The following is a 23,355-nucleotide window of genomic DNA, read 5'->3' as shown; positions in this document are numbered from 1 at the left end:
ATATATTCCAAAGAAATGGGCGTCCAGCATTATTTACTGTGAAAATAAATACAAAGATGTGTCAGAAATGTGCTGCAGGTAGAGGTGTGGTTCGGAAGAGACAGTAGCAGTATACTGTGTAGATAAAAGGTAGTGACGAAGGGTATGCTATTTAAGAACGCATGTGGCAGAGATGTAAGAAATAACGTGATAGTATGGATTGCTGAGTCCGGTGTCACTGCACCTGCTGCACGAACGGAAACCGTGACAGGGAGGGATAAGCTAAGGAAGATTGGGTATGCTTAAAAGGTAGTGACGAAGGGTATGCTATTTAAGAACGCATGTGGCAGAGATGTAAGAAATAATGTGATAGTATGGATTGCTGAGTCCGGTGTCACTGCACCTGCTGCACGAACGGAAACCGTGACAGGGAGGGATAAGCTAAGGAAGATTGGGTATGCTTGCAAGATGCACGTGTAAATGTTGTGAACGTGTGCATGTTTCTGTGGATGAAAGGAAAAGAGATAGAGTGTGATGGCTGTGGTGTACGTGTTTCTGTGCGTGAATGCAAAAGAGAAAGTCTGTGTGGCAGGAGTGCTGATACGGCAAGGCTGTGTTGGCGGGGAGAAAGAGAGGAGGTGCTGATGTGTGAGGGGGAAGTCGCGGAGAGAGAGAGGGGAGGTGCTGGTGTGGGAGGGGAGAGTTGCTGGTGTGGGAGGAGTGCTGCTAGGGGAGGAGAAGCCCTGGACGTGAATGGGAGAGTTGCTGGTGTGGGAGGAGTGCTGCTCGGGCAAGGCTGTGTTTGCGGAGAGAGAGAGGGGAGGTGCTGGTGTGGGAGGGGAGAGTTGCTGGTGTGGGAGGAGTGCTGCTAGGGGAGGAGAAGCCCTGGACGTGAATGCTCGTGCATGTTTGATCACGTGGTTCACGGGCACTGCAAGAAAACCGCGGCTGAAAGCCCTTTGGTTTGAAGAGAAAATAGCCGACTTGAATTCTCCCCATTTCCCATTCCTGCGGAATGGTAAAGGCGAGACCTAAAAATATATACCGGGTACATGAGTGAAGTGCCAACTTTTGAGATTATCCTTTATGAAATATGTGTGTATAATTTACACAAGGTAGCGAGCAGGAATGCCGTTAAAGCAGACTCATTCTTCCGAGTTCCGTAAATTCAGTGCCATTAAATTGGTATGGTTTATTAGCGCAAGACTTGGACGGTGCTATACATATAAACCCTCATAATATGCATAAACGGTCTATATAAGTTATGTCCACTTATTGTTTAAGAAAATTACCTTCATGTCCTGAGACAGAAGTCGTGGGGCCCGGGTCCTGGCAAAGAGAAATGTATTTTCCTTACGGTTTGCCACACAGAAGGCTTTGCAGCACTGACTTGCCAGGACACTCGTTCATGAACTACTAAATCGATTTAACTGCAGAGCTTTGATAAGCACTTTGCCAGTGCTACAAACAATGCAGCCAACAATTAAGAGCCGAGGTTGAAGGGACACTAGTGGAAGCCTCCTAGGAAAAGGTAGCTTTAAGAAAGGCTCATTTTTACATAGACCAAAGGTCGAAGAGTTCATGAACCAGCAAGAACTTGGTTTCCACTGTTTTTTGCAACCTTTTCCACAGTTCAGCACATATTTTTTTTTATCTTTGAGGTAAAAGCTTACTTTTTTAATTTCACATTAGTATTCCACAATGTCAGTGGATCCCCAGCAGCCATTAGAGCCTCAACTGTGGTCATGTGGATCTGTAGAGAAGCAGTTTCAGTCAAGGACTACAAAAGACAAGCATTGCCATAGCCAATAGGTCACGCCTTTGGGACCTTATAAGTGGACTACTGATAAAATGTAAGCAGTAGTGAAAAACACAGCGCTCTAAAAAAAATGTTTTTAAAGTTGCATATGCAATAGTGGGCAGCCCCCAGAATGCAAGCGAAAGCACGGCAGGTTGTGTGTAGATAGTAACCTGACCCACGAGGAATGCAGCTGCACTCTGCGCGCCACTGCTCTCTCCAGAGGCAAAACGCTGTGGGAGTGAACATTACAAAATAGAAGGGACATGCACCCACCTTTTTTTTAAACATACTTTTATTGAAACACCCCGACAGAGTAAAAGCAGGATCAATTACAACTCGTAAGGCATTTTGTTTTTGTTCTCATCTTATACACAATACATATGTGACCACATCATACCTACTAATTACAGATATTTATTGTCAGTCTACCACTGATCTGACCATACGAGTATTTTCACATTCGGGGTTAAGAACTTGACAGCGAAAACAGTAACCAATCATGTTAATGTATGAATTAACTCTTGTTTAACTAAGCTGGTCCCCACCCCCCTTCCTGGTCTGCTATTCTTGAATCATATGGCCGTCCACTAGATTGACACAATGGTGTCCTGTGTTTTCCTTTGTCTGAGATCCTTGAGAGGTGGTCTGGGGTCCGTGTGGGTCTATCTATATTCCCATAAAAGGGGAAAGTATCTCATCATGGTAGAGTGCGTTGCCTAGGGGTGAAATCTAGTTGTTTAAAGGCCTTCAACATGACATCCCATTCCATAGAGATAGGCAGTTTGCGTAGTCCCCTTGCCCCCTCCCTATGCAGTGTCGCACTCTCTGCACTACCCCACTGTATCATGTCCTCTTGCCAACTGTATAATGTCGGGTACCTAGGGGATTTCCATCTCATAGTGAGGCCTCGAACCGCCAGCAGAAGGACATGGTCCAGGAAACACCGTTGAACCTTTTGTGTTTTTTTTATACCTACGGAGCCCCACGAGACATTCCAGGGCATTGTCTCGAACCGTCAGTTGAGTGACCACCCCCAGAGTATGCCGAACCCTATTCCAATAATCTAATATGCACGGAGAGGACCATAGCATATGCATAAAGTCTGCCTCATCGCGCTTGCAATGGGGGCAGTTGTGTTGAGCCTCTGCAAACATCCGATGTATCCTTTTTGGGGTGAGGTAGGACCTATGTAGTATTGTTTGTATACATTTCAATTTAACATTGTCGGACACCTTCCTGGGGTGTGAGCTGTGCCGAGAACGAGCTGGAATTGGAGCTGAACCCACAGAGAACCACCAGAATAACAAGCAGCACAGCGAGTGGTGAGGGGCCACACCACAAAGCACCCGGGTGAGTGAGTGAGAGTGGAGAAAGCCTGAACGCTCACCGCCCCTCCCCCTCCCCTTACATAGCCCGGATCCTGCTCTGCTCAGCCCCACCAAAATCCTGCAGAGGAAAGGGGAAAGGCTCTCACCAGGAGGGCTTGAGGTGCACAGGACATCTGGCTTGTGGCTACCGGTGGGGGTTTCTGGAATGAGCAGCGTGGCAAGCAGGAGTGTACGCAAAGCACAAAAGTACAAAAGCATATATTAGTGCAACAACGGAGAAGGCTGCAGGAGTTAAGGCACTCCGCTTTGTGGCTTAGATAAACTGAGTGGTGAGGAGCACGGCCTAAGCAGCGCACGTAGAAGAGTGCGCACAGGAACAGCCTAAAAAGCTACGGTAGTCATTTTGTCAATTCCCTAGATATCCTCTACAGGTGCGGAGGGAAAATGCTTAAGGGAAACCCGATCAAATCAAAGAGGATGGACTCTGACAAAGATGCCCACAAGTGTCAAAACAACAAGGGTCACAAGAAGGACTGCTCAGAACTTTAGACAAGAGTCGCACACAGCGAGCACCCTTCTACAACCCCCTGAACAAGGGCTCATCACCCACTACTTTCAGACGCGGGGCACGCACCAGTCCGCAAGATATCTCACGATCGAGCACAATGGCCTCATCTACTGGACCCGATAACTTGATTCGCCAGAGATAGGAGATCTCACCAATTCGTTTTTACAAAAATTAGAGCTAACAATTGAAAAGACTTTGGACCTTACCCCCCACCTTATCGGGAGATGGGACGGGGCAGAATAGTAGGTCAAAGAGCGAGCAGGGATGTCCCCACCAACAAGCCAGAAGGATCGAGATGAGCAAGAAGATACCTCCCTTTTGATAACCATCAGAGAAGCACAGAAGTCAATAGCCAAGGCCCTGATATGGCAAGCAACTAAAATGGAGGTCCAAGTTGACCTTCTTCAATCAATAGCTAACCAGGGCCGCAAATTGGGTGAACTGGATGCAATAATCAATTATAATCAGGCAATGATAGCTCGGACAAGCTCATGTGCCGATATAATAGAAAAGTGGGCTGAATTGCCGGAAATAATGGGGGATATAGTGGAACTAACCAAGAGCAGAGGCAAATCATTAAAGATACCAGGAATAATTGAATAACTGGCAAAGGGCAATCACAAAGCGGCCACTAAAGGCGAACACAGCTAAGCGAGGGATATGGAAACAAAAGCCAGAGAAAATGAGCACAACAGTCAAGAGACTGTGGCACCCACGACAAAGAATGATATTGAAGAAACTCCGGCAAGATCTGTCACAAAGGTAGCCAAAGAGCAGAAAGTGACCTTGGAGGGGGAAACTGGTGCTAGATCAGAAGCACCCCTAACAAGGAGGGCGAAGAAAAAGCTGAAGAAATCAAAAATGAAAAGGAGATTTATCCTGCCAGCAATGCTGAACAGCCGTAGACCCAAGGAGAAAAGCAACTCACTGCCACCCTATCCGATTTTTTTTTATCTCAAACAGAAGATTAGGAGCCAGGGCTTACCAGAAGATAACGAAAAGGCTGAAGAAAGAGAAAGATGGTGTGACACAACAAGGCAGGGTTCAAGAGGACCAGGTCAACCTACCACACCCAGCAGGATTAACATCGACGGTCGCCCAGGTGACAACAAACAGGGTCAGCATGGGTAAGGAGGACTCCGCCACACAAATAAGGCTCTATGACTGATTGGAACTGGAGGGTCATAAAGGCCCTATGGAGCACACTACATCTCCACAGGATGGAGCAAAAGCAAAAAGCTAGACCGCTGGGAAACAACAACAGGGCGGAAGATGAACAACACTGTCGAACCTTGATCCCCCCCCCCCCATAGTTTGAGATCATGCCGCAAGTGCAATGGGAGGGCCACACAAACAAAATCTTGCGGAAACACCCACATTATACGAAGGGGCCGGGGTTCACATCAATCCCGAAAGGTACCACTTACAGCAGTAAATGGGGGGGGGACACATCAACGAACGCCCAAAAACACCAATAAATATTTCTATTTTTCAAAGAGACAACCTGCGAAGAGTGCAAATGATTCAAACTAAGCAGGCTACAAGAGGCGAGAACTGGCAACAGGAACCCTAGCCAAAATCAAGTCCTTGTCAGAGAGGGAAGGGTAATGTCGGTGCAGGAAGATCAACACCAAGGCCAAAACTCAGACCTTCCCCAAGAACTAACCCTCATTTCATGGAACATCGCGGGTTAAAAAAAAAGCAGGGACCAAGGAAGTACAAGACTATCTCGCAAAAGGGGACATCATTTGCTGTCAAGAAACTTGGTCAACGACATCAATATTGGATAAATGCAAAAAAAAAAATCTTCGGAAGTCCCTCTGGGGGTTATTCTATTTTCATAAGCCATGCGAGTAGACTTAAACCTACAGAAATAGGAGTAAACTCCCCAGACCTGCAAGCAATGACAATCGTTGGGTTAAGGGCCACTAGCAATGGACAACATCATGGCCCTGGCCTACCTTTCAAAGCGTGGTGTGATAGACAGGCACCTGCCGTTGTTTTGCTGTTTTATTGATCACAGCACAGCTTTTGATAAAGTCGATAGGGACAAACTTTGGAGTAAAAGGTCAGCCTAGGGGGTTCCATCTAAACTATTGAAAGCCATCATATCACTTCATGAGGGGACCTCTGTACAAGTTAAGATAAGCTCCACAGCTCGAGCAGCAAAAGTCGAATTCAACAACGGAATGAAGCAGGGATGCGTCCGTATTTAACCTCTACACAGCAGACATCGGGGGGGGGGGGGAGCTCTGAAAGAGGCAAGTCTAGTTTCACAGGGACTGGGGACTGGCAATCCTTCAGTACGCAGATGACAGTGTAGTTATGGATCACACAAGGGTGGCCCTCCGAAGAGCATTAAAAGAGCTAGGGAAATACAACAAGGAAAATCACCTGACGGTTAACCAAGGTAAAACAAAGATAATGATTGTGAGAAGTTGGCCTGGTATATAATGCTCACTAATTCTAGTGATCACTTTGTACCATGCCAAGCAACCCTTATGATGATGGTTGTAATTCAACCTTGTAGACCAGTTATCCTAGTGGTAACGTGGACAAAGCAGTCTTAGGCTAAACTCTGAAAGGCATGTGAAGCCAGCTGTTATACCATACACAACCCCCTTGAATACCAAATGAAAGGGACACCACACAGATATATATTGAAAATATATATTGATTTATTAACTATTAAAATCCCCTGGACTCTTTATGAGCACAGAAGCACAAGCGTTAAATCACAAGACAGTTTAAAATACACAAAAGTTGCACAATATGGATGAGCCCTAGGGGCCACCTAAACCATATACTAAATAAGTGGTATAAGAGATACCTAAAGGAAAGTGAAGAGGCCTAGGGCCTTGGGAATCGCTGGAGCTATTCGAGACTGGAGTTAACTAAGTCGGGAAAGGCCCACGGGACTCGGGTGCAGTGTTCAAAGTGCACGCACTTCTCAATACAAAGTCTATGGTGCGTAAAAAGCACAAAGTTAGAAAGTTAGGAACCTTCCGAGTGACCTACGGAGCTGAAACTTGAAACACAGGCCCTTGGGATGTGTACCAGTGCAGGAGCACCGGCGGAGCTGAGTTACCTCACCCACAGGAAGCGGGTGCACAGGGTCGAAGATGTGTCGGGTTTCGTCACGCTGGTCGATGGTGCTTGGAGCTGAAGATGCTGCAGGCGGCTCGATGAGAAGAGTTCCGGTGGATCCAAGGGTGGATCAGAAGAGTTGAAGACCTGAAAGCAGAGGGGACAGTGTTCAAAGTCACTAGCCAGTGACTACCGTGGAACCAGATTGGAACCAGGCGATGTCGGGTGCAAACAGGCGTTGTCGGGTAGCTTCTTTCTGCAGCCACGTGGATACCCGGGGTCGAGGACGTCCAGGAGTCGGTCACGAGCTGTCCCACGTAGGCTTCTCGCTGTTGGCGGTGTCGGCGACCTGATCGGAGCAAACAGGCCTTGGCAAATGCAAGCCACGCAGAAGTTGAAAGATGCTGTTCACTCGGACCAGCAAGGTCAGAGCGGGTGCTCCTTTTCACAGGAGCTTGGGTAGGTCTGGAGCAACCAGACCTGCTGTTTAAATCTTCGGGTTCGTCGCCAAGATGGCCGCTGGCCACGTGGCTAGTGGCCGGGATGGCGCGTCGAGTGGCACAATGCAAAAGGGCCCCACGCAGATCGTGGAGATGCTGGAGGGCTGATCTTCGGTGCAAGGGCTGCTCGGTGGTGGGGGTTCTCAATCCCCAAAGCACAACGTCGAGGATGCCTCAGAAGCTGCGCAGTCAGCTTTTCGAGTGTCTTTCAAGAGGTCCGGTCCCACGTCACTCGGTGCCTCCACGGGTCCCTTCTTCGCAGGGACTGTGGATCGGGCTCTGAGAGGTCTGGGAGTCTGGTTCTTGTCGGGCTCTGGGCTCGGTCTCCGGCGGGAGGCGGCGGCAAAGCAGACGTCGAGTTGCTGGTTGGTACCTGTGTTCACAGGGTGGTCACTCCTTGGCCACAAGGGAGATTCTTCTTCGGTCTTCTGTGCAGCAGAATGTCGAAGTCCAGTCTTCTTCTTAGTTTTAAGTTGATTTCGGGATGATCTGCTGTGCAATGGCACTGCTCCCCCTCTTATTCCCAAACTGGGGGTGGATCACCTACTAGGTCCCTCCTCTGGGAGGAACCAGGAAGGGGGGCGGTTACACCCCCTTTCCTTTGTCCAGCTCCGCGCCAGGACTGGGGCTGGAAGGCCCCAGAACCGGTTTGGACTGGCCTATGCACGGGGACACCTTGTGTGCCCCGGGCATGTCTGATTCTTTTCAGCCCTGTCCTACCTAATACACAAAATCCTGTCTGGGGTGGTGCTCGCACCTCCCAAGGCAGGAAACCCTTTGTCCAGGCCACCATCTGCCGAGTTTCGGTCAGCAGCAGGAGGCCAGACTTGTGTCTGTGGTGGCAGCGTCCATTTTGTGAAGCTGAGGCTCTGTTTAACTTTAACCGGGGTTAAGGCTACACACATGTCGTGTCCCTCTAGAAGGGTGGAATGCTATCCCCGTCGCCAGAATTGGCGAGGGGATAGTATTCCAATTCGTATGACACCTTACTCGACATGTTTTGATAAAGCCAAACCAAAGATAGCATTTAACCGCGAGGATTATAATGCACTTAAGAGTATATGGTATGGCAATATCCCGGAACAGCTTAGGGAGTGGTTCCCGACAGCTGCAGACAGGCTCAGCTCATGCCAGAGCACCATCTCACATATTTCCAAGCACTCTGCCTCCAGGATTGATGAGGCCTTCCATAGGAGTGGCTGATAGGAACATATGTGTCCAGTTTAGGGTTAGGCACAGACATACTGTACCTAAGTAAGAGGTGGTTACACCGACTTACCCCAGCTGAGTGATCAGCCAGTTGTGTCAAAGATGGAGGCCAGGCCAGGGGTGGCACAATACGTGCTGCAGCCCCTGGTAGGCCTTGGATACACCTATGCCCTGGGCACCTAGGGTGCACTATTACAGGGGCTCATAAGGTGAACCAATTCCAATTCGTAATGCACCTAAAGTGCATTGGCATCAATTTAGAGAGAGAACAGCAGGCTGGGGGTCTGATTAGCAGGCCCACAGCCACATTAAGTCAGAAACCAGTGAAGCAAAAAGCAAAAATTTGGGGTGACCATAGGATAGCAGACCCTACTCTCCTACATAACCCCCCCCCAAACGCAGGGACATTAGACTAACCTTGACCAGTTGTGTCTTCATGTTCTAAGTGGAAGTACCTGGAGAGACCATCTGCGTTGCCATGGTCAGTCCCTGGGCGGTGCTCCACTGTAAAGTCCATCCCCTGTAGGGAAATGGACCACCTGAGTAGTTTGGGGTTTTCACCCTTCATCTGATTAAGCCATAGGAGGGGCTTATGGTCGGTCTGAATCTTGAAGTGAGTGCCAAATAAGTATGGTCTCAACTTCTTCAGGGCCCACACCACAGCAAAGGCCTCCCTCTCTATAGCTGACCAACGTTTCTCTCTGGGGGTCAGCCTTCTGCTAATGAAAGCAATGGGCTGGTCCTGGCCATCTACATTAAGCTGTGAAAGCACTGCTCCCACTCCCAACTCAGAAGCATCTGTTTGGACAATGAACTCTCTTGAGTAGTCAGGACTCTTCAGGATAGGTGCAGAGCACATGGCCTTCTTCAGGTCATCAAATGCCTTTTGACAGATTTCTGTCCACTGAACCTTTTTGGGCATCTTCTTGGATGTCAGGTCATTAAGAGGAGTCACAATGGACCCATAGTTCTTAACAAACTTCCTGTAGTACCCAGTCAGGCCCAAGAAAGCTCTGACCTGAGTCTGGGTAGTTGGAGGGGACCAGTCCTTGATGGTCTGGATCTTACTCTCCAGTGGTTGAACTTGGCCTCCACCTACAAGGTGGCCCAGGTATACAACCTTGCTCTGCCCTATCTGGCACTTTGTTGCCTTGATAGTGAGGCCTGCCTTCTGCAGAGCCTCAAGCACTTCCTTCAGGTGGATCAGGTGATCCTCCCAGGTGGAGCTAAAGACAGCAATATCGTCCAGATAAGCTGCACAAAAGTCATCCAACCCAGTGAGGACTTGGTTCACCAACCTTTGGAAGGTGGCAGGTGCATTTTTCAAACCAAAGGGCATCACCACAAACTGATAATGCCCACTAGGGGTAGAAAATGCTGTCTTGGCTTTAGACTCCTCAGCTAACCTGATTTGCCAGTAGCCAGCTGTCAAGTCAAATGTGCTCAAATATTTGGCAGAAGCCAACTTGTCAATGAGCTCATCTGCCCTTGGAATAGGGTGTGCATCTCTCCTGGTGACAGCATTGAGTCCTCTGTAATCCACACAGAACCTCATCTCTCTCTTGCCATCTTTGGTGTGAGGTTTGGGGACCAGAACCACTGGGCTAGCCCAGGGGCTCTCTGAAGGCTCAATGACACCTAATTCCAGCATCTTTTGCACCTCAGTCTTTATACAATCCCTGACGTGGTCAGGTTGCCTGTAAATTTTGCTCTTTACAGGAAGACTGTCACCAGTGTCCACCACATGTGTACACCAGTTAGTCTGACTGGGTGTCAATGAGAACATATGCCTGTATGCCTGTAGAACTTGTCTGCAGTCATGTTGCTGATGTTCAGTGAGGCTGCCACCTAAGGCCACACCATCAACTGAGCCATCCTCAGGGTTCTGAGTGAGCAGGTCTGGGAGAGGGTCACTCTCTTCCTCCTGTCCCTCATCTGTAGCCATGAGCAAGCCCATGTCTGCCCTGCTGACATATGCCTTCAATCTGTTCACATGGAGCACCCTGTGGGGGCTCCTGGGAGTTCCTAGGTCCACCAAGTAGGTAACCTCTCCCTTCTTTTCCAGAATTGTATGGGGTCCAGACCATTTGTCTTGGAGTGCTGCTGGGGCCACTGGCTCCAACACCCATACCTTCTGTCCAGGCTGAAACTCAACAAGGACAGCCTTTTGGTCATGCCAAGCTTTCTGTAATTCTTGGCTAGCCTCAAGGTTTTTGGATGCCTTTTCCATGTACTCTGCCATCCTGGAGCGGAGACCAAGTACATAGTCCACTATGTCCTGTTTAGGCTTTTTGAGAGGTAACTCCCATCCTTCCTTCACAAGACACAGGGGTCCTCTTACAGGGTGCCCAAACAACAATTCAAAGGGGCTGAAGCCAACCCCCTTTTGAGGGACCTCTCTGTAAGCGAACAAAAGGCAGGGCAGAAGGATGTCCCATCTTCGCCTGAGCTTTTCAGGTAATCCTTTAATCATGCCCTTTAGGGTCTTGTTAAATCTCTCAACAAGCCCATTGCATTGTGGGTGATAAGGAGTGGTGAACTTGTAGTTTACACCACATTCCTTCCACATAGCTGTCAAATATCCAGACATGAAGTTGGTACCTCTATCTGATATTACCTCCTTAGGAAACCCCACTCTGGAGAAAACTCCAAGTAAGGCCCTGGCCACAACAGGAGCTGTTGTGGTCCTAAGGGGAATTGCCTCTGGGTACCTGGTGGCATGATCCACTACCACCAGTATGAATCTGTGCCCAGATGCTGTAGGGGGATCCATTGGACCAACAATATCAATCCCCACTCTCTCAAAGGGAACCCCCACCACAGGTAGTGGTATCAGGGGGGCCTTTGTTGTTCCACCTGCTTTACCACTGGCTTGGCAGGTTTCACAGGAGCGACAAAACTCCTTGGTGTCTTCAGACATGTGAGGCCAGTGAAAGTGAGGGACAAGCCTGTCCCAAGTCTTGTTCTGGCCTAGGTGTCCTGCTAAAGGAATATCATGGGCCAAGGTGAGTAGGAAGCCCCTAAATTGCAGAGGTATAACCAACCTCCTGGTAGCACCAGGCTTGGGGTCTCTAGCCTCTGAATAAAGGAGTCCATCATCCCAATATACTTTATGGGCACCTTGAGCATTCCCAGCAGCCTCAGCAGCAGCCTGCTGTCTGAGGGGTTCAAGAGAAGGACAGGTTAACTGAGCCTGCCCCAAGTCTGCCCTAGAAAGTCCCCCTGTCCCCACAAACTCAACCTGATCAGGTTCAAGTTCTTCAGGGACAGTTCCTTCAGGGGTCTCAAGATCAGTTGCCTGTGAAGCCTGATCCTCACTTGTAGGCAGCTGGGAAGGCGCAGCCTTAACCCTCCTGTTCTTCTTCTTGGGAGGTACTTGGTCCATTGTTCCAGGATCCAAGACCTGAGGTTCAGAGAGGCACTTTTTGGCCTGTGACCTGGTCACAGCAAGGACATGTGATGATATCCCTAACATCTCTGCATGAGTCCTGTACTCAACTTCTGACCATAGAGAGTTCTCCAGGTCATTGCCCAACAAACATTCTACTGGGAGATCAGCACTAACCACAACTTTCTTTAGGCCAGTTACCCCTCCCCAGGAAAAGTTAACAAGTGCCACACTATGTGTAGTAGTGACATTGCTGGCATTGGTCACCAGGTAATCATCGCCTGGCATGTATTGTCCAGGGTCCACAAAGTTAGGTGTCACCATAGTGACACTGGCACATGTGTCCCTGTAAGCTTGAGCCACTTTGTTGTTAATCAAAGGTGTCTGTCTGTATTTGCCCAGGTTACTGGGACTTATGTCAGGGGTCAAATCTATGTCCCCTTCACAAACCAGAACAGCCTGTGTAAGGGTTCTGACTAGGTCAGAATCTCCTTCAGTTCCCAAAGTGATTCCCACTAAACCCTTGGCTTGAGGACCAACACTGCTAACTGTACTAGTGGGTGCAGGTGCCTTAGGGGCTGCAGTGCTGGGGGCTCCACCCTTTTTACACTCACTTGTCCAGTGAGAGGTGTTCTTACAAGTTTTACACCAGGGTTTCTTCTGACCTTCTTTCTTCTTCTTCTTGGAAGTTTGGGACCCACCCTCTGTCTCAGTTTGGGGCCCTGTTGAAGACTTCTGGTCTTTAGCTTTCTGCTCCCCACCCTTCTGGTCTGTTTTCTTCTGGTCACCACCCTGGTTCTGGTTCTGGTTCTTTTGCTTAACTCTGGTTCTTACCCATTTATCTGCCCTCTTTCCCAATTCTTGGGGAGAGGTCAAATCTGAGTCAACCAAATGTTGATGCAACTGCTGGTTCTGACAATTATTTAAAATTTGTTCTCTCATCAGCAAATTATACAATCCTTCATAGTCTGTAACCTTGCTTCCCAGCAACCATCCCTCCAGAGCCTTAGTGGCACACTCAACAAATTCAGACCAGTCCTGAGTCTGTGTCTTCTGGGTATCTCTGAACATTAACCTGTACTGTTCAGTGGTTAAGCCTAACCCATCAATCAGAGCACTCTTCAGGACCAGGTAGTTTCTAGAATCCCCATCACTAACTGTGAGGAGTCTGTCTCGGCCTCTACCTTCAAAGGAGAGCCACAAGATTGCTGCCCACTGCTCCTGAGGGATCTGCTGTACTCTGCAGGCTCTCTCCATTGCAGTAATCCATTTATGGATGTCATCCCCAGCTTTGTAGGGGGGCACAATCTTACTCAGGTTTCTATTATCAAAAGACCTGTCTTTATCCTTGTGGATATTGCTGCCACCAGTGGGTTCTATTACCCCACTCTCTCTAGGCTGTCTTGCTCTAGCAAGTTTCTCCTTAGCCAGGGCAACCTCTAACTCTTGCCTCTGGATCCTAAGCTCAGCCTCTCTCATCTTGGCCTCATGTTCCCTTCTCTGAGGGCTAGTCATCTCCTTTCTGGAGTGACCATGAGAGCCTCTAGAGACATGGGAGGTATTGGATTCACCTGCGTGATGCCTTCTCCTCCTATGGCTCTGGTTAAGTCCACCTGGGGGTCTGAATGGGTTGTTACCTGATTCATTCCCAAGTTGACTTAAGTTAGCCTGGTTCAGCCTACTGACCAGCACCTGACTATTTCTGTCATCATCTGACTCACTGCTTTCCACCTCCTCCTCCTCTTCTTCTTCCTCTTCCTCTACATCTACTTGAGGAGCTCCAGTGGTGGAGGCTTCCTCATCTACTAGGATGATAGGGGTAGGGGTGTCTACAGTGTCATCCTCTGAAGGATGGCCTCCTTCAGCATCCCCTGTGGGGTTTGCCTTAGAGGGCTTTAGAGTCTCAGACTGGTCTAAGAGCTCTCTTAGGTGGTCTGTAGTAGGGGAAGGCCCTGTCTTCAGACCCCTTAAGACACAAAGCTGTCTTAATTCCTTAAAGGAAAAAATAGCAAATTTGGATGGTGCCCTTGGAGGGTCACTCTCAACAGGAGTAAGTCCACTGGACCCCTCTGCTCCAGACATTGCTCTAGTGTGGGTGGATGTGTTGCAATCTACCTACACTGGTGTTTACCTACTAAACCTATCTAGTAGTTGTAGCTAGGGTGTGCTACTCCCTTTGCTCTACAACAACTAAGTTCAGTAGAACTTAAGTATACTAGTCTTGTTTTATATGTACCTAGCAGGTACCTGTATGATCTTTCAAATGATAATCTCAAAGATTGTAATGGTAAAACAACAGCAAGCTCAGATCCCAATCCGCTGCTCACCAATGTGAGAAGTTGGCCTGGTATATAATGCTCACTAATTCTAGTGATCACTTTGTACCATGCCAAGCAACCCTTATGATGATGGTTGTAATTCAACCTTGTAGACCAGTTATCCTAGTGGTAACGTGGACAAAGCAGTCTTAGGCTAAACTCTGAAAGGCATGTGAAGCCAGCTGTTATACCATACACAACCCCCTTGAATACCAAATGAAAGGGACACCACACAGATATATATTGAAAATATATATTGATTTATTAACTATTAAAATCCCCTGGACTCTTTATGAGCACAGAAGCACAAGCGTTAAATCACAAGACAGTTTAAAATACACAAAAGTTGCACAATATGGATGAGCCCTAGGGGCCACCTAAACCATATACTAAATAAGTGGTATAAGAGATACCTAAAGGAAAGTGAAGAGGCCTAGGGCCTTGGGAATCGCTGGAGCTATTCGAGACTGGAGTTAACTAAGTCGGGAAAGGCCCACGGGACTCGGGTGCAGTGTTCAAAGTGCACGCACTTCTCAATACAAAGTCTATGGTGCGTAAAAAGCACAAAGTTAGAAAGTTAGGAACCTTCCGAGTGACCTACGGAGCTGAAACTTGAAACACAGGCCCTTGGGATGTGTACCAGTGCAGGAGCACCGGCGGAGCTGAGTTACCTCACCCACAGGAAGCGGGTGCACAGGGTCGAAGATGTGTCGGGTTTCGTCACGCTGGTCGATGGTGCTTGGAGCTGAAGATGCTGCAGGCGGCTCGATGAGAAGAGTTCCGGTGGATCCAAGGGTGGATCAGAAGAGTTGAAGACCTGAAAGCAGAGGGGACAGTGTTCAAAGTCACTAGCCAGTGACTACCGTGGAACCAGATTGGAACCAGGCGATGTCGGGTGCAAACAGGCGTTGTCGGGTAGCTTCTTTCTGCAGCCACGTGGATACCCGGGGTCGAGGACGTCCAGGAGTCGGTCACGAGCTGTCCCACGTAGGCTTCTCGCTGTTGGCGGTGTCGGCGACCTGATCGGAGCAAACAGGCCTTGGCAAATGCAAGCCACGCAGAAGTTGAAAGATGCTGTTCACTCGGACCAGCAAGGTCAGAGCGGGTGCTCCTTTTCACAGGAGCTTGGGTAGGTCTGGAGCAACCAGACCTGCTGTTTAAATCTTCGGGTTCGTCGCCAAGATGGCCGCTGGCCACGTGGCTAGTGGCCGGGATGGCGCGTCGAGTGGCACAATGCAAAAGGGCCCCACGCAGATCGTGGAGATGCTGGAGGGCTGATCTTCGGTGCAAGGGCTGCTCGGTGGTGGGGGTTCTCAATCCCCAAAGCACAACGTCGAGGATGCCTCAGAAGCTGCGCAGTCAGCTTTTCGAGTGTCTTTCAAGAGGTCCGGTCCCACGTCACTCGGTGCCTCCACGGGTCCCTTCTTCGCAGGGACTGTGGATCGGGCTCTGAGAGGTCTGGGAGTCTAGTTCTTGTCGGGCTCTGGGCTCGGTCTCCGGCGGGAGGCGGCGGCAAAGCAGACGTCGAGTTGCTGGTTGGTACCTGTGTTCACAGGGTGGTCACTCCTTGGCCACAAGGGAGATTCTTCTTCGGTCTTCTGTGCAGCAGAATGTCGAAGTCCAGTCTTCTTCTTAGTTTTAAGTTGATTTCGGGATGATCTGCTGTGCAATGGCACTGCTCCCCCTCTTATTCCCAAACTGGGGGTGGATCACCTACTAGGTCCCTCCTCTGGGAGGAACCAGGAAGGGGGGCGGTTACACCCCCTTTCCTTTGTCCAGCTCCGCGCCAGGACTGGGGCTGGAAGGCCCCAGAACCGGTTTGGACTGGCCTATGCACAGGGACACCTTGTGTGCCCCGGGCATGTCTGATTCTTTTCAGCCCTGTCCTACCTAATACACAAAATCCTGTCTGGGGTGGTGCTCGCACCTCCCAAGGCAGGAAACCCTTTGTCCAGGCCACCATCTGCCGAGTTTCGGTCAGCAGCAGGAGGCCAGACTTGTGTCTGTGGTGGCAGCGTCCATTTTGTGAAGCTGAGGCTCTGTTTAACTTTAACCGGGGTTAAGGCTACACACATGTCGTGTCCCTCTAGAAGGGTGGAATGCTATCCCCGTCGCCAGAATTGGCGAGGGGATAGTATTCCAATTCGTATGACACCTTACTCGACATGTTTTGATAAAGCCAAACCAAAGATAGCATTTAACCGCGAGGATTATAATGCACTTAAGAGTATATGGTATGGCAATATCCCGGAACAGCTTAGGGAGTGGTTCCCGACAGCTGCAGACAGGCTCAGCTCATGCCAGAGCACCATCTCACATATTTCCAAGCACTCTGCCTCCAGGATTGATGAGGCCTTCCATAGGAGTGGCTGATAGGAACATATGTGTCCAGTTTAGGGTTAGGCACAGACATACTGTACCTAAGTAAGAGGTGGTTACACCGACTTACCCCAGCTGAGTGATCAGCCAGTTGTGTCAAAGATGGAGGCCAGGCCAGGGGTGGCACAATACGTGCTGCAGCCCCTGGTAGGCCTTGGATACACCTATGCCCTGGGCACCTAGGGTGCACTATTACAGGGGCTCATAAGGTGAACCAATTCCAATTCGTAATGCACCTAAAGTGCATTGGCATCAATTTAGAGAGAGAACAGCAGGCTGGGGGTCTGATTAGCAGGCCCACAGCCACATTAAGTCAGAAACCAGTGAAGCAAAAAGCAAAAATTTGGGGTGACCATAGGATAGCAGACCCTACTCTCCTACAATGATATTCGGCAGATACCCCCACAAAAAACAAGCAGTCTGGAATTTGGGAGATCACCAAATTGGGACCACCACAGCCTATAATTATCTAGGGATTTGGCTAAACGAGAGGGCTCCACCGGCAGCTCATATAAAACACCTAACTGCCAAAATCAACAGTGCAATTCTATCGATGAGAGGCCTAAGTCAACACTGGACCAGCCACACAGCAGACCCCAAGCTGAAGATCCTTAGGGCAAAACTAATTCCGGCCATTAACTACGGTCACTCTGCATTTCCAGGAGCCTTAGACAAACGCATAGCAGCAGCTCAGGTCAAAGCCCACAAGATTGTGCTGCAAGTCCCTTAGAACTGCAGACTTTCATCCAGCATGGGCAAAAGCAGACGGAACCGTCTCATGCCACCTATGAAACTACCAAAGGGAATCCTGGCTCCATTTATTATGTTGCTGCCCCAAATTGACCAGCAAACAACAAAGGCGGCTTTGTCCCATTTTAAGAGCTCTTGGCATCAGAACATGCAAGGAGGCATCAGATTGGTGCTTCTTGGAAATAAATATCCACCACCTCGCAAGAGCGGCAAAATTAATTTACCAGATCGTACAGGCTCTAGACGCAAGTGTATAATGATTCTACACAAGCGCTTGAAATTCAGAGACAGATTAATGCGCTAACAAGGCGTTTCCGTAACACCCATGGGCAAAGATGTGCTTTTGACTGGAAAGTTGCTGCAACACAATTAAGCTCCCGGATTAAAGGCAAAAAGGACCTTGCAATACAAGATTGACTGTCGGAAATGTTTTTTTTTAAAGTTCATAAGAGGTCCAGGGAGGGGGTTGGGTTAAAATTTTAGCTTTTGACTAATGATTTTAAATAACCGCACGGTTAATAATAAAAATCAATCAATCAATATCAATCCCAGTACATATCGGGAAGCCCTGGGAGGTTGATTCCAACAGGGCATAGTCTAGGTTTTGATGAGTAAAGCTCTCACAAAGCTTTGTTTACTGATAACCAACTTGAAGCTGTTTCCATCTGTTGGGTTCAGGCTGTTGAGGTGAATCCGTAAATTCCTTACAGTAGCTTCCGCTTGTCGCCAGTGTACAGAAGTAGAAGCAGAGTCAAGGCTTGGTTTCGGGTTGTAGTTTATTATCAAGCTACATCTCATCCCGGTCCTTCAGTCTCATACAATAGTTTCCCCTTCAAAAACCAAAATTCTCAAAACCTGCAGGTACCAAGCTGAGAATGCTGCTCTGCAGTATGAGATTCCATGCACATGCATAGAATACCACACAAGGATTCCAGCAGGATACTACATGCAGGATTCCCTGACCCATGGGCTGATTCCCAACTGAAAAGACCCAGGGTTCGATTCCCGGCGCGGCAGGTTTCTGGACCAGGGTCAGCGGACTCGATAATTCTCTCGCCTCGGTGCCCACTCTGATCAGCGATCACACTCGGCAACTCTGGGCATTAGCTTGCCTCATCTTCACTAACGGCCCCACCAGACCGCCGGGGATGCCTGGTCTCACCCTGGAGATACCCATTAAGGGACCATCTCTCAGGGAAGCCAGGAAGGGTCTCGCAGCGGTCGAAGCGCCTTGGGACCCTCCGGGTAAGTAGTGCGCTATATAAATGCCTATACATACATTACATAATCACAAATGTATTCATTTTGTATAGCACCATCTAATCTTGAAACTGGAGAGTAGGCAACCAGCCATAAAAATAGGCAAAGGACTATTTTTTCTAGCCTATTGTCCTAGATAATGTGGAATGATTTTACTTTGTGGCAGAAGGAGATGGTGCAAGCCTATTCACATTCATTCGATTTGAAACTGGTCTATTTTTCAGTCAAAGCTGTAAAGATTGCTTTAACAAGCTAAGCACTCTCATGCTAGCTTTTCTTTGTTTGGATCTAAAAGTATATCGGGGATGATGCTTCATGTCAAATGAATAGATTTGTTCTATGACAAAGAGTGTGCTGTAAGGCATGAGTGCAAGTTTAAGGTGAGAATTGCCTAGGTTTGCGATCATTGTCTCTGTCAAGTTCTTCGTGATTATCAGAATACACCTCATGTATCAACAAGAAAATGTCCCTTAGAATTGATGTTTGGACAAACTCGACACACTAGATTGCCACATTTACCTGCAGATCCTCCAAAAGAACAAGACAAAAAAAGAAGGGAGAAATAAATAAAAGAAAGGATGAAATATGCACATCAAAGGAGACATATCAAACAGGGGGATCTAGCTTTTGACATACAAGAGAGAGACTAAGGCAAAAGAGTACCAAACTCAACAAATAGGTGGGTGAATTATTACTATGAACTTAGTGGTGCTCGAATCTTGAGGACCAGCCATCTTAGTCTTCAAAACCAGTGGAAACTCTCTATTATCTTAGGGAAAATGTGACTCAGCATCCACTTAGAATTAATATCTTTAGTAGTAGTAGAAACAATAAACATTCAAATTTAAACTACAAGTTACACAGACTCCCAGAAGCATTTTCTTGATTAACAAGATTCTTTATTCATAATTTTTCCATTTTGAAAAGGTGTTTCTTCTTTGATTTTGTTTAAAGATCTAAGCAGAAAAATACGTATTTTAAATTCAGAGAGACAGCGATGGTACGGATTACACAGTTTTGGTGTTGGGGGGGGGAGTTGGCCTAGAGTGACTAATAGTAATTGTGATTCTGTAAAGAGCAAATGCAGAACTCCGACTAATTACAGTTTATATGGAAATGTGGTTCTGAAAAGATGGTAAATACAGTACTCCAACTAATTAGTTTTTATCATAATAAGAACATATTTGTAAAGGATCCTAATAATAAAACATTTGTAAAGGAGAGTGTTGTTATTAAATTTGCGTAATGTTCTTGCGTGATAAATTAACCCTCATTGACTGAATAATCACTTAAAGCCCCAATCGTATTCACTAGGAGTAGATGGACCCTTTCCCATGCCAACCAAAACTGAGCACACCAGGTGCGAGTTGAGGGTGACCATTTAATGGGAACCCCCAGAACGCATCCCACTAATGTTCACAGGAAAATCCACGGACTGCAGTATCATTCAACTGAAACAGCAATTTCGTGACAGCACCAAATACCACCTTCCCCACCAGACAACACAACAAACATCAACTGAACTGCAGTTTCTCCCTGCCACCCAAAAATGCACTTGAGGGCCACCCAGGGGTCAACCGCCAATGAACGTAGCATAGTATAACCCTGATTGCTCGATGCACATATATCTATATGCCAACGATTCCACTGGTGTTATTTTAGTCTTAAATCGGTAGTTGTCGGTCAGCAGAATAGGAAGTACACCTGCAGATGTTTTTTTTCTAAAGGTTTTTTTGTGTGTTACTTGGCAGCAGTGACAGCTAGGCATTCATAAAAGCATAGTCGAACGCGGGCTCAATCTTTTTCTACCCTAAAAGCGTGAGCTCTCAAGTCGGTTACATTTTAAATTATGCCATCATGGCAAAAATTAGCCTTTCTGGTTGTTAACTTCACGACCACTAAAAATGAAAAACATGGAAGGCAAACTGGTGATGTGCCCCAGCCGTCTACAAATACCCCCAAAATCTCAGCTGGCTGCCCATCACAGCAAAGATCGGGTCAAGCTTCAAAGTTCTGTTGCAGTTTGTCAATCCAACTCCTTCCCACTTCACACCAAAAGTAGTCAACACTACTGACCACCTACGACCCATCTGCTAGTTTTCTCAATTGTTGACACTCGAACTTTACTTTGCTCAAAGACTGAGTCTAAGCCATGAAATCAGCTACACATCCGATCTTTCCCCCTACTTTATCACAAGGCGGCTATTAAAACATTCTTTGCAGGGACCTCCCGTCCGAAAACTCTGATGACCTACATTTGTTTAAAGTTTGGCAAGTGAGAGTGCAACATAACTAGAACAGCAAACTCAGAAACAAACGTTGGTAATAACTGATTTTATTAAAATGTTGGCAAAAGAGGAAAAGGGACACCTCAAACTACTTTGCCGAGGATGGCAAAAAGGCATTTTCCAAGGTAATGCATCATGCTGCATATCTGCTCTGGGGTGATTGATTGTCAGCTGTTGAACCCCACTTGCCTAAGAGCACAATTTTTTTTTAATCACACACTTTTCGCCTGAAAATCAACTCAAGAAATTAACTTTGGTTTTAAAAGCTTAACTGCCTGACGCCCCTCATAGAGAGAGGTATTTGTGTTAAGATTATGCAATGTAAGGCCGGTAACTGATTTACGTGTCGTATTTAGGAACCTTTACTATCCAGTTTGTTTACCCCCTACCCAAGCAGGTCGGAAGAGTAACCCATACCCGCCCTTCAGGCCCGTTAACTGGGAGGTCGAACACCGCCCTCGCTCCTGACCTGCAGCTCGCATCTTGCAGCCGAGGTCAGCATCTGCTCTTATTTCCAGTGCAGTCAGATCAGCCCCTGCGTCCCACCCGTGCAGTTCGCAGTCCTCACCCTGATCTCTACCAATGCCTATTGCTGACCTACATCACGGTGAAAGCTACAGCTGCCCTGGGGCCTCACCTGAGAAGTTGTCGAAGGCGGTGGGCACGTACTCCGTGGGGTACCCGTTAGTGGTATAGCTCACCACCAGGCTGGTCTTGCCCACGGCGCCGTCTCCTACCAGCACGCACTTGATACGGCGCTCAGGTGGTCCCCGGCTCCCTGCTCCGCGGCCGACAGTCCGGCTTCGTACTCTACGCGGGGGAACTGGGGGCACCTCGCCGGGCGCGCTGATGTAGCCGGTGGGGGGCGCTGCGCCCTGCTGCTGCAGGTGCGGAGGCATCGGCCACAGGGGGCCGCGACCCCGATGGCTGCACACCCACGTATGCTCCAAGGTCCTCCAGAGACGGCGGTGGTGCCAGAGGGCCCCCCGTTGCTACGCTCCTCAGCGGCGGGAGGATTTCTTCCGCCTCCTCCTCTCGCGGGCCCAGGCGCAGGCGGTGGGCATGGTGCGGCGGGGCGCGCGCGCTAAAGACTGACTGAGCCTGCCGGGCACTCACAGCGGCCAACGGTGAGAAAATCAGAGGAGGGGCACGGCACCCACAGTGACATCACAGAGCCGCTGCACGGACCCCAGACGCCCAGCCACAAAGCAACATCGCAGCCAATCAGGAGCAGCCGGCGAGAGGATGCTAAAGGCTGCTCGAGTCCATTGGCCGAGGGCTGACTTTAGGAGGCTGACCCAACTGGAGGAGAGAGAAGGCTGGGAGCTGTCAACTCAAATTTTTACGTAATGCCTGGGCAGCGCATGCGCTGTTCTGCCATGTGTGATGTTATGCACCACACCATGCATGCTGTATTCAGTATAGCCTAAAGCTCCGTTCACTGTCCGCCCATGTTTGTCATTGACTGTGTCATTGTCTATGTGGTGATGTGAAAAGCCTCTTGCGCCGTGCTCTTTGTGATTTTACTACGTCATCTGATTCAATGCTCCCCAAAAGCAGCACAAGGCCCCCTACCAAGTATTTTTTGCAGTTTTATATAGCGCGAACCCCACCCGAAGGCATTAGAGTGCTTTACATTAGCACCAGTTGTGTTACAGACGGACACATGAATTTTTAGGCACAGGAGTCCATCATGCTTTTCAAATGGTGCCATTGTTCTAGGTGGCAGCCCCTCCATTGGGTGGGAAGGGTGCAAGGGGGTGGCCAAGAAGGGTGCAAGGCAGAGGGGAGAAGGGTGCAAGGCAGAGAGGAGAAGGGTGCAAGGCGGAGGGTAGAAAGGTGGAAGGAAGAGGGTAGAAAGGTGCAACGGGGAGGGGGAGAAGGGTGCAAGGCGGAGGGGAGAAGGGTGCAAGGCCAGGCCCGAACTGGCCGTAGCGGGCACCGGGCAATCCCCCGGTACGCCGCACGGGTGGGGGGCAGTTTTGGGCCCCTGGGGCCAATTTTGTTACAGGGACGTTTTTGCAGCATAGCTGCAAAATCGTCCCTGTAACAAAATCGGTCGAAAACTGGCCCTAGCAAAGAGCTCCGCGGCACCCCCAACCCCGCCTCCCGGTGGGTGGGGGGGAGGGGATTCCGGCAGAGCACTTTGCCAGGGCCGGTTTTGGTTCCCAGTCCGGCCCTGTGCAAGGCAGAGGGGAGAAGGGTGCAACGGGGAGGGGAGAAGGGTGCAAGGCAGAGGGGAGAAAGGTGCAAGGCGGAGTGTAGAAGGGTACAAGGCAGAGGGGAGAAGGGTGCAAGGCAGAGAGGAGAAGGGTGCAAGGTAGAGAAGGGTGCAAGGCGGAATGAAGAAGGGTGCACGGCAGAGGGGAGAAGGGTGCAACGGGGAGGGGGAGAAGGGTGCAAGGCAGAGGGGAGAATGGTGCAAGGCAGAGGGGCGAATGGTACAAGGCAGAGGGGAGAAGGGTACAAGGCAGAGAGGAGAAGGGTGCAAGACAGAGGG

General features: G+C 48.9%; 1 protein-coding gene across 1 annotated transcript in view; it reads right to left on the bottom strand.

Annotated features, from left to right (window-relative positions):
• Positions 1-22,084, bottom strand: part of RHOU (ras homolog family member U) — a 141,873-nt gene extending 119,789 nt beyond the window's left edge. Inside the window, exon 1 of the mRNA XM_086927116.1 lies at positions 21,493-22,084. Within this exon, the coding sequence (XP_086783242.1) occupies positions 21,493-21,754 (262 nt within the window). The 5' untranslated portion in view covers positions 21,755-22,084. The remainder of the gene's footprint in view (positions 1-21,492) is intronic.
• Between the last annotated feature and the right edge of the window lie 1,271 nt (positions 22,085-23,355).

The sequence above is a fragment of the Lissotriton vulgaris genome, chromosome 6, assembly GCF_964263255.1.
Source record: "Lissotriton vulgaris chromosome 6, aLisVul1.2, whole genome shotgun sequence".
Lineage (NCBI taxonomy): Eukaryota > Metazoa > Chordata > Amphibia > Caudata > Salamandridae > Lissotriton > Lissotriton vulgaris.
This window is presented reverse-complemented; position numbering and strand designations above follow the sequence as displayed.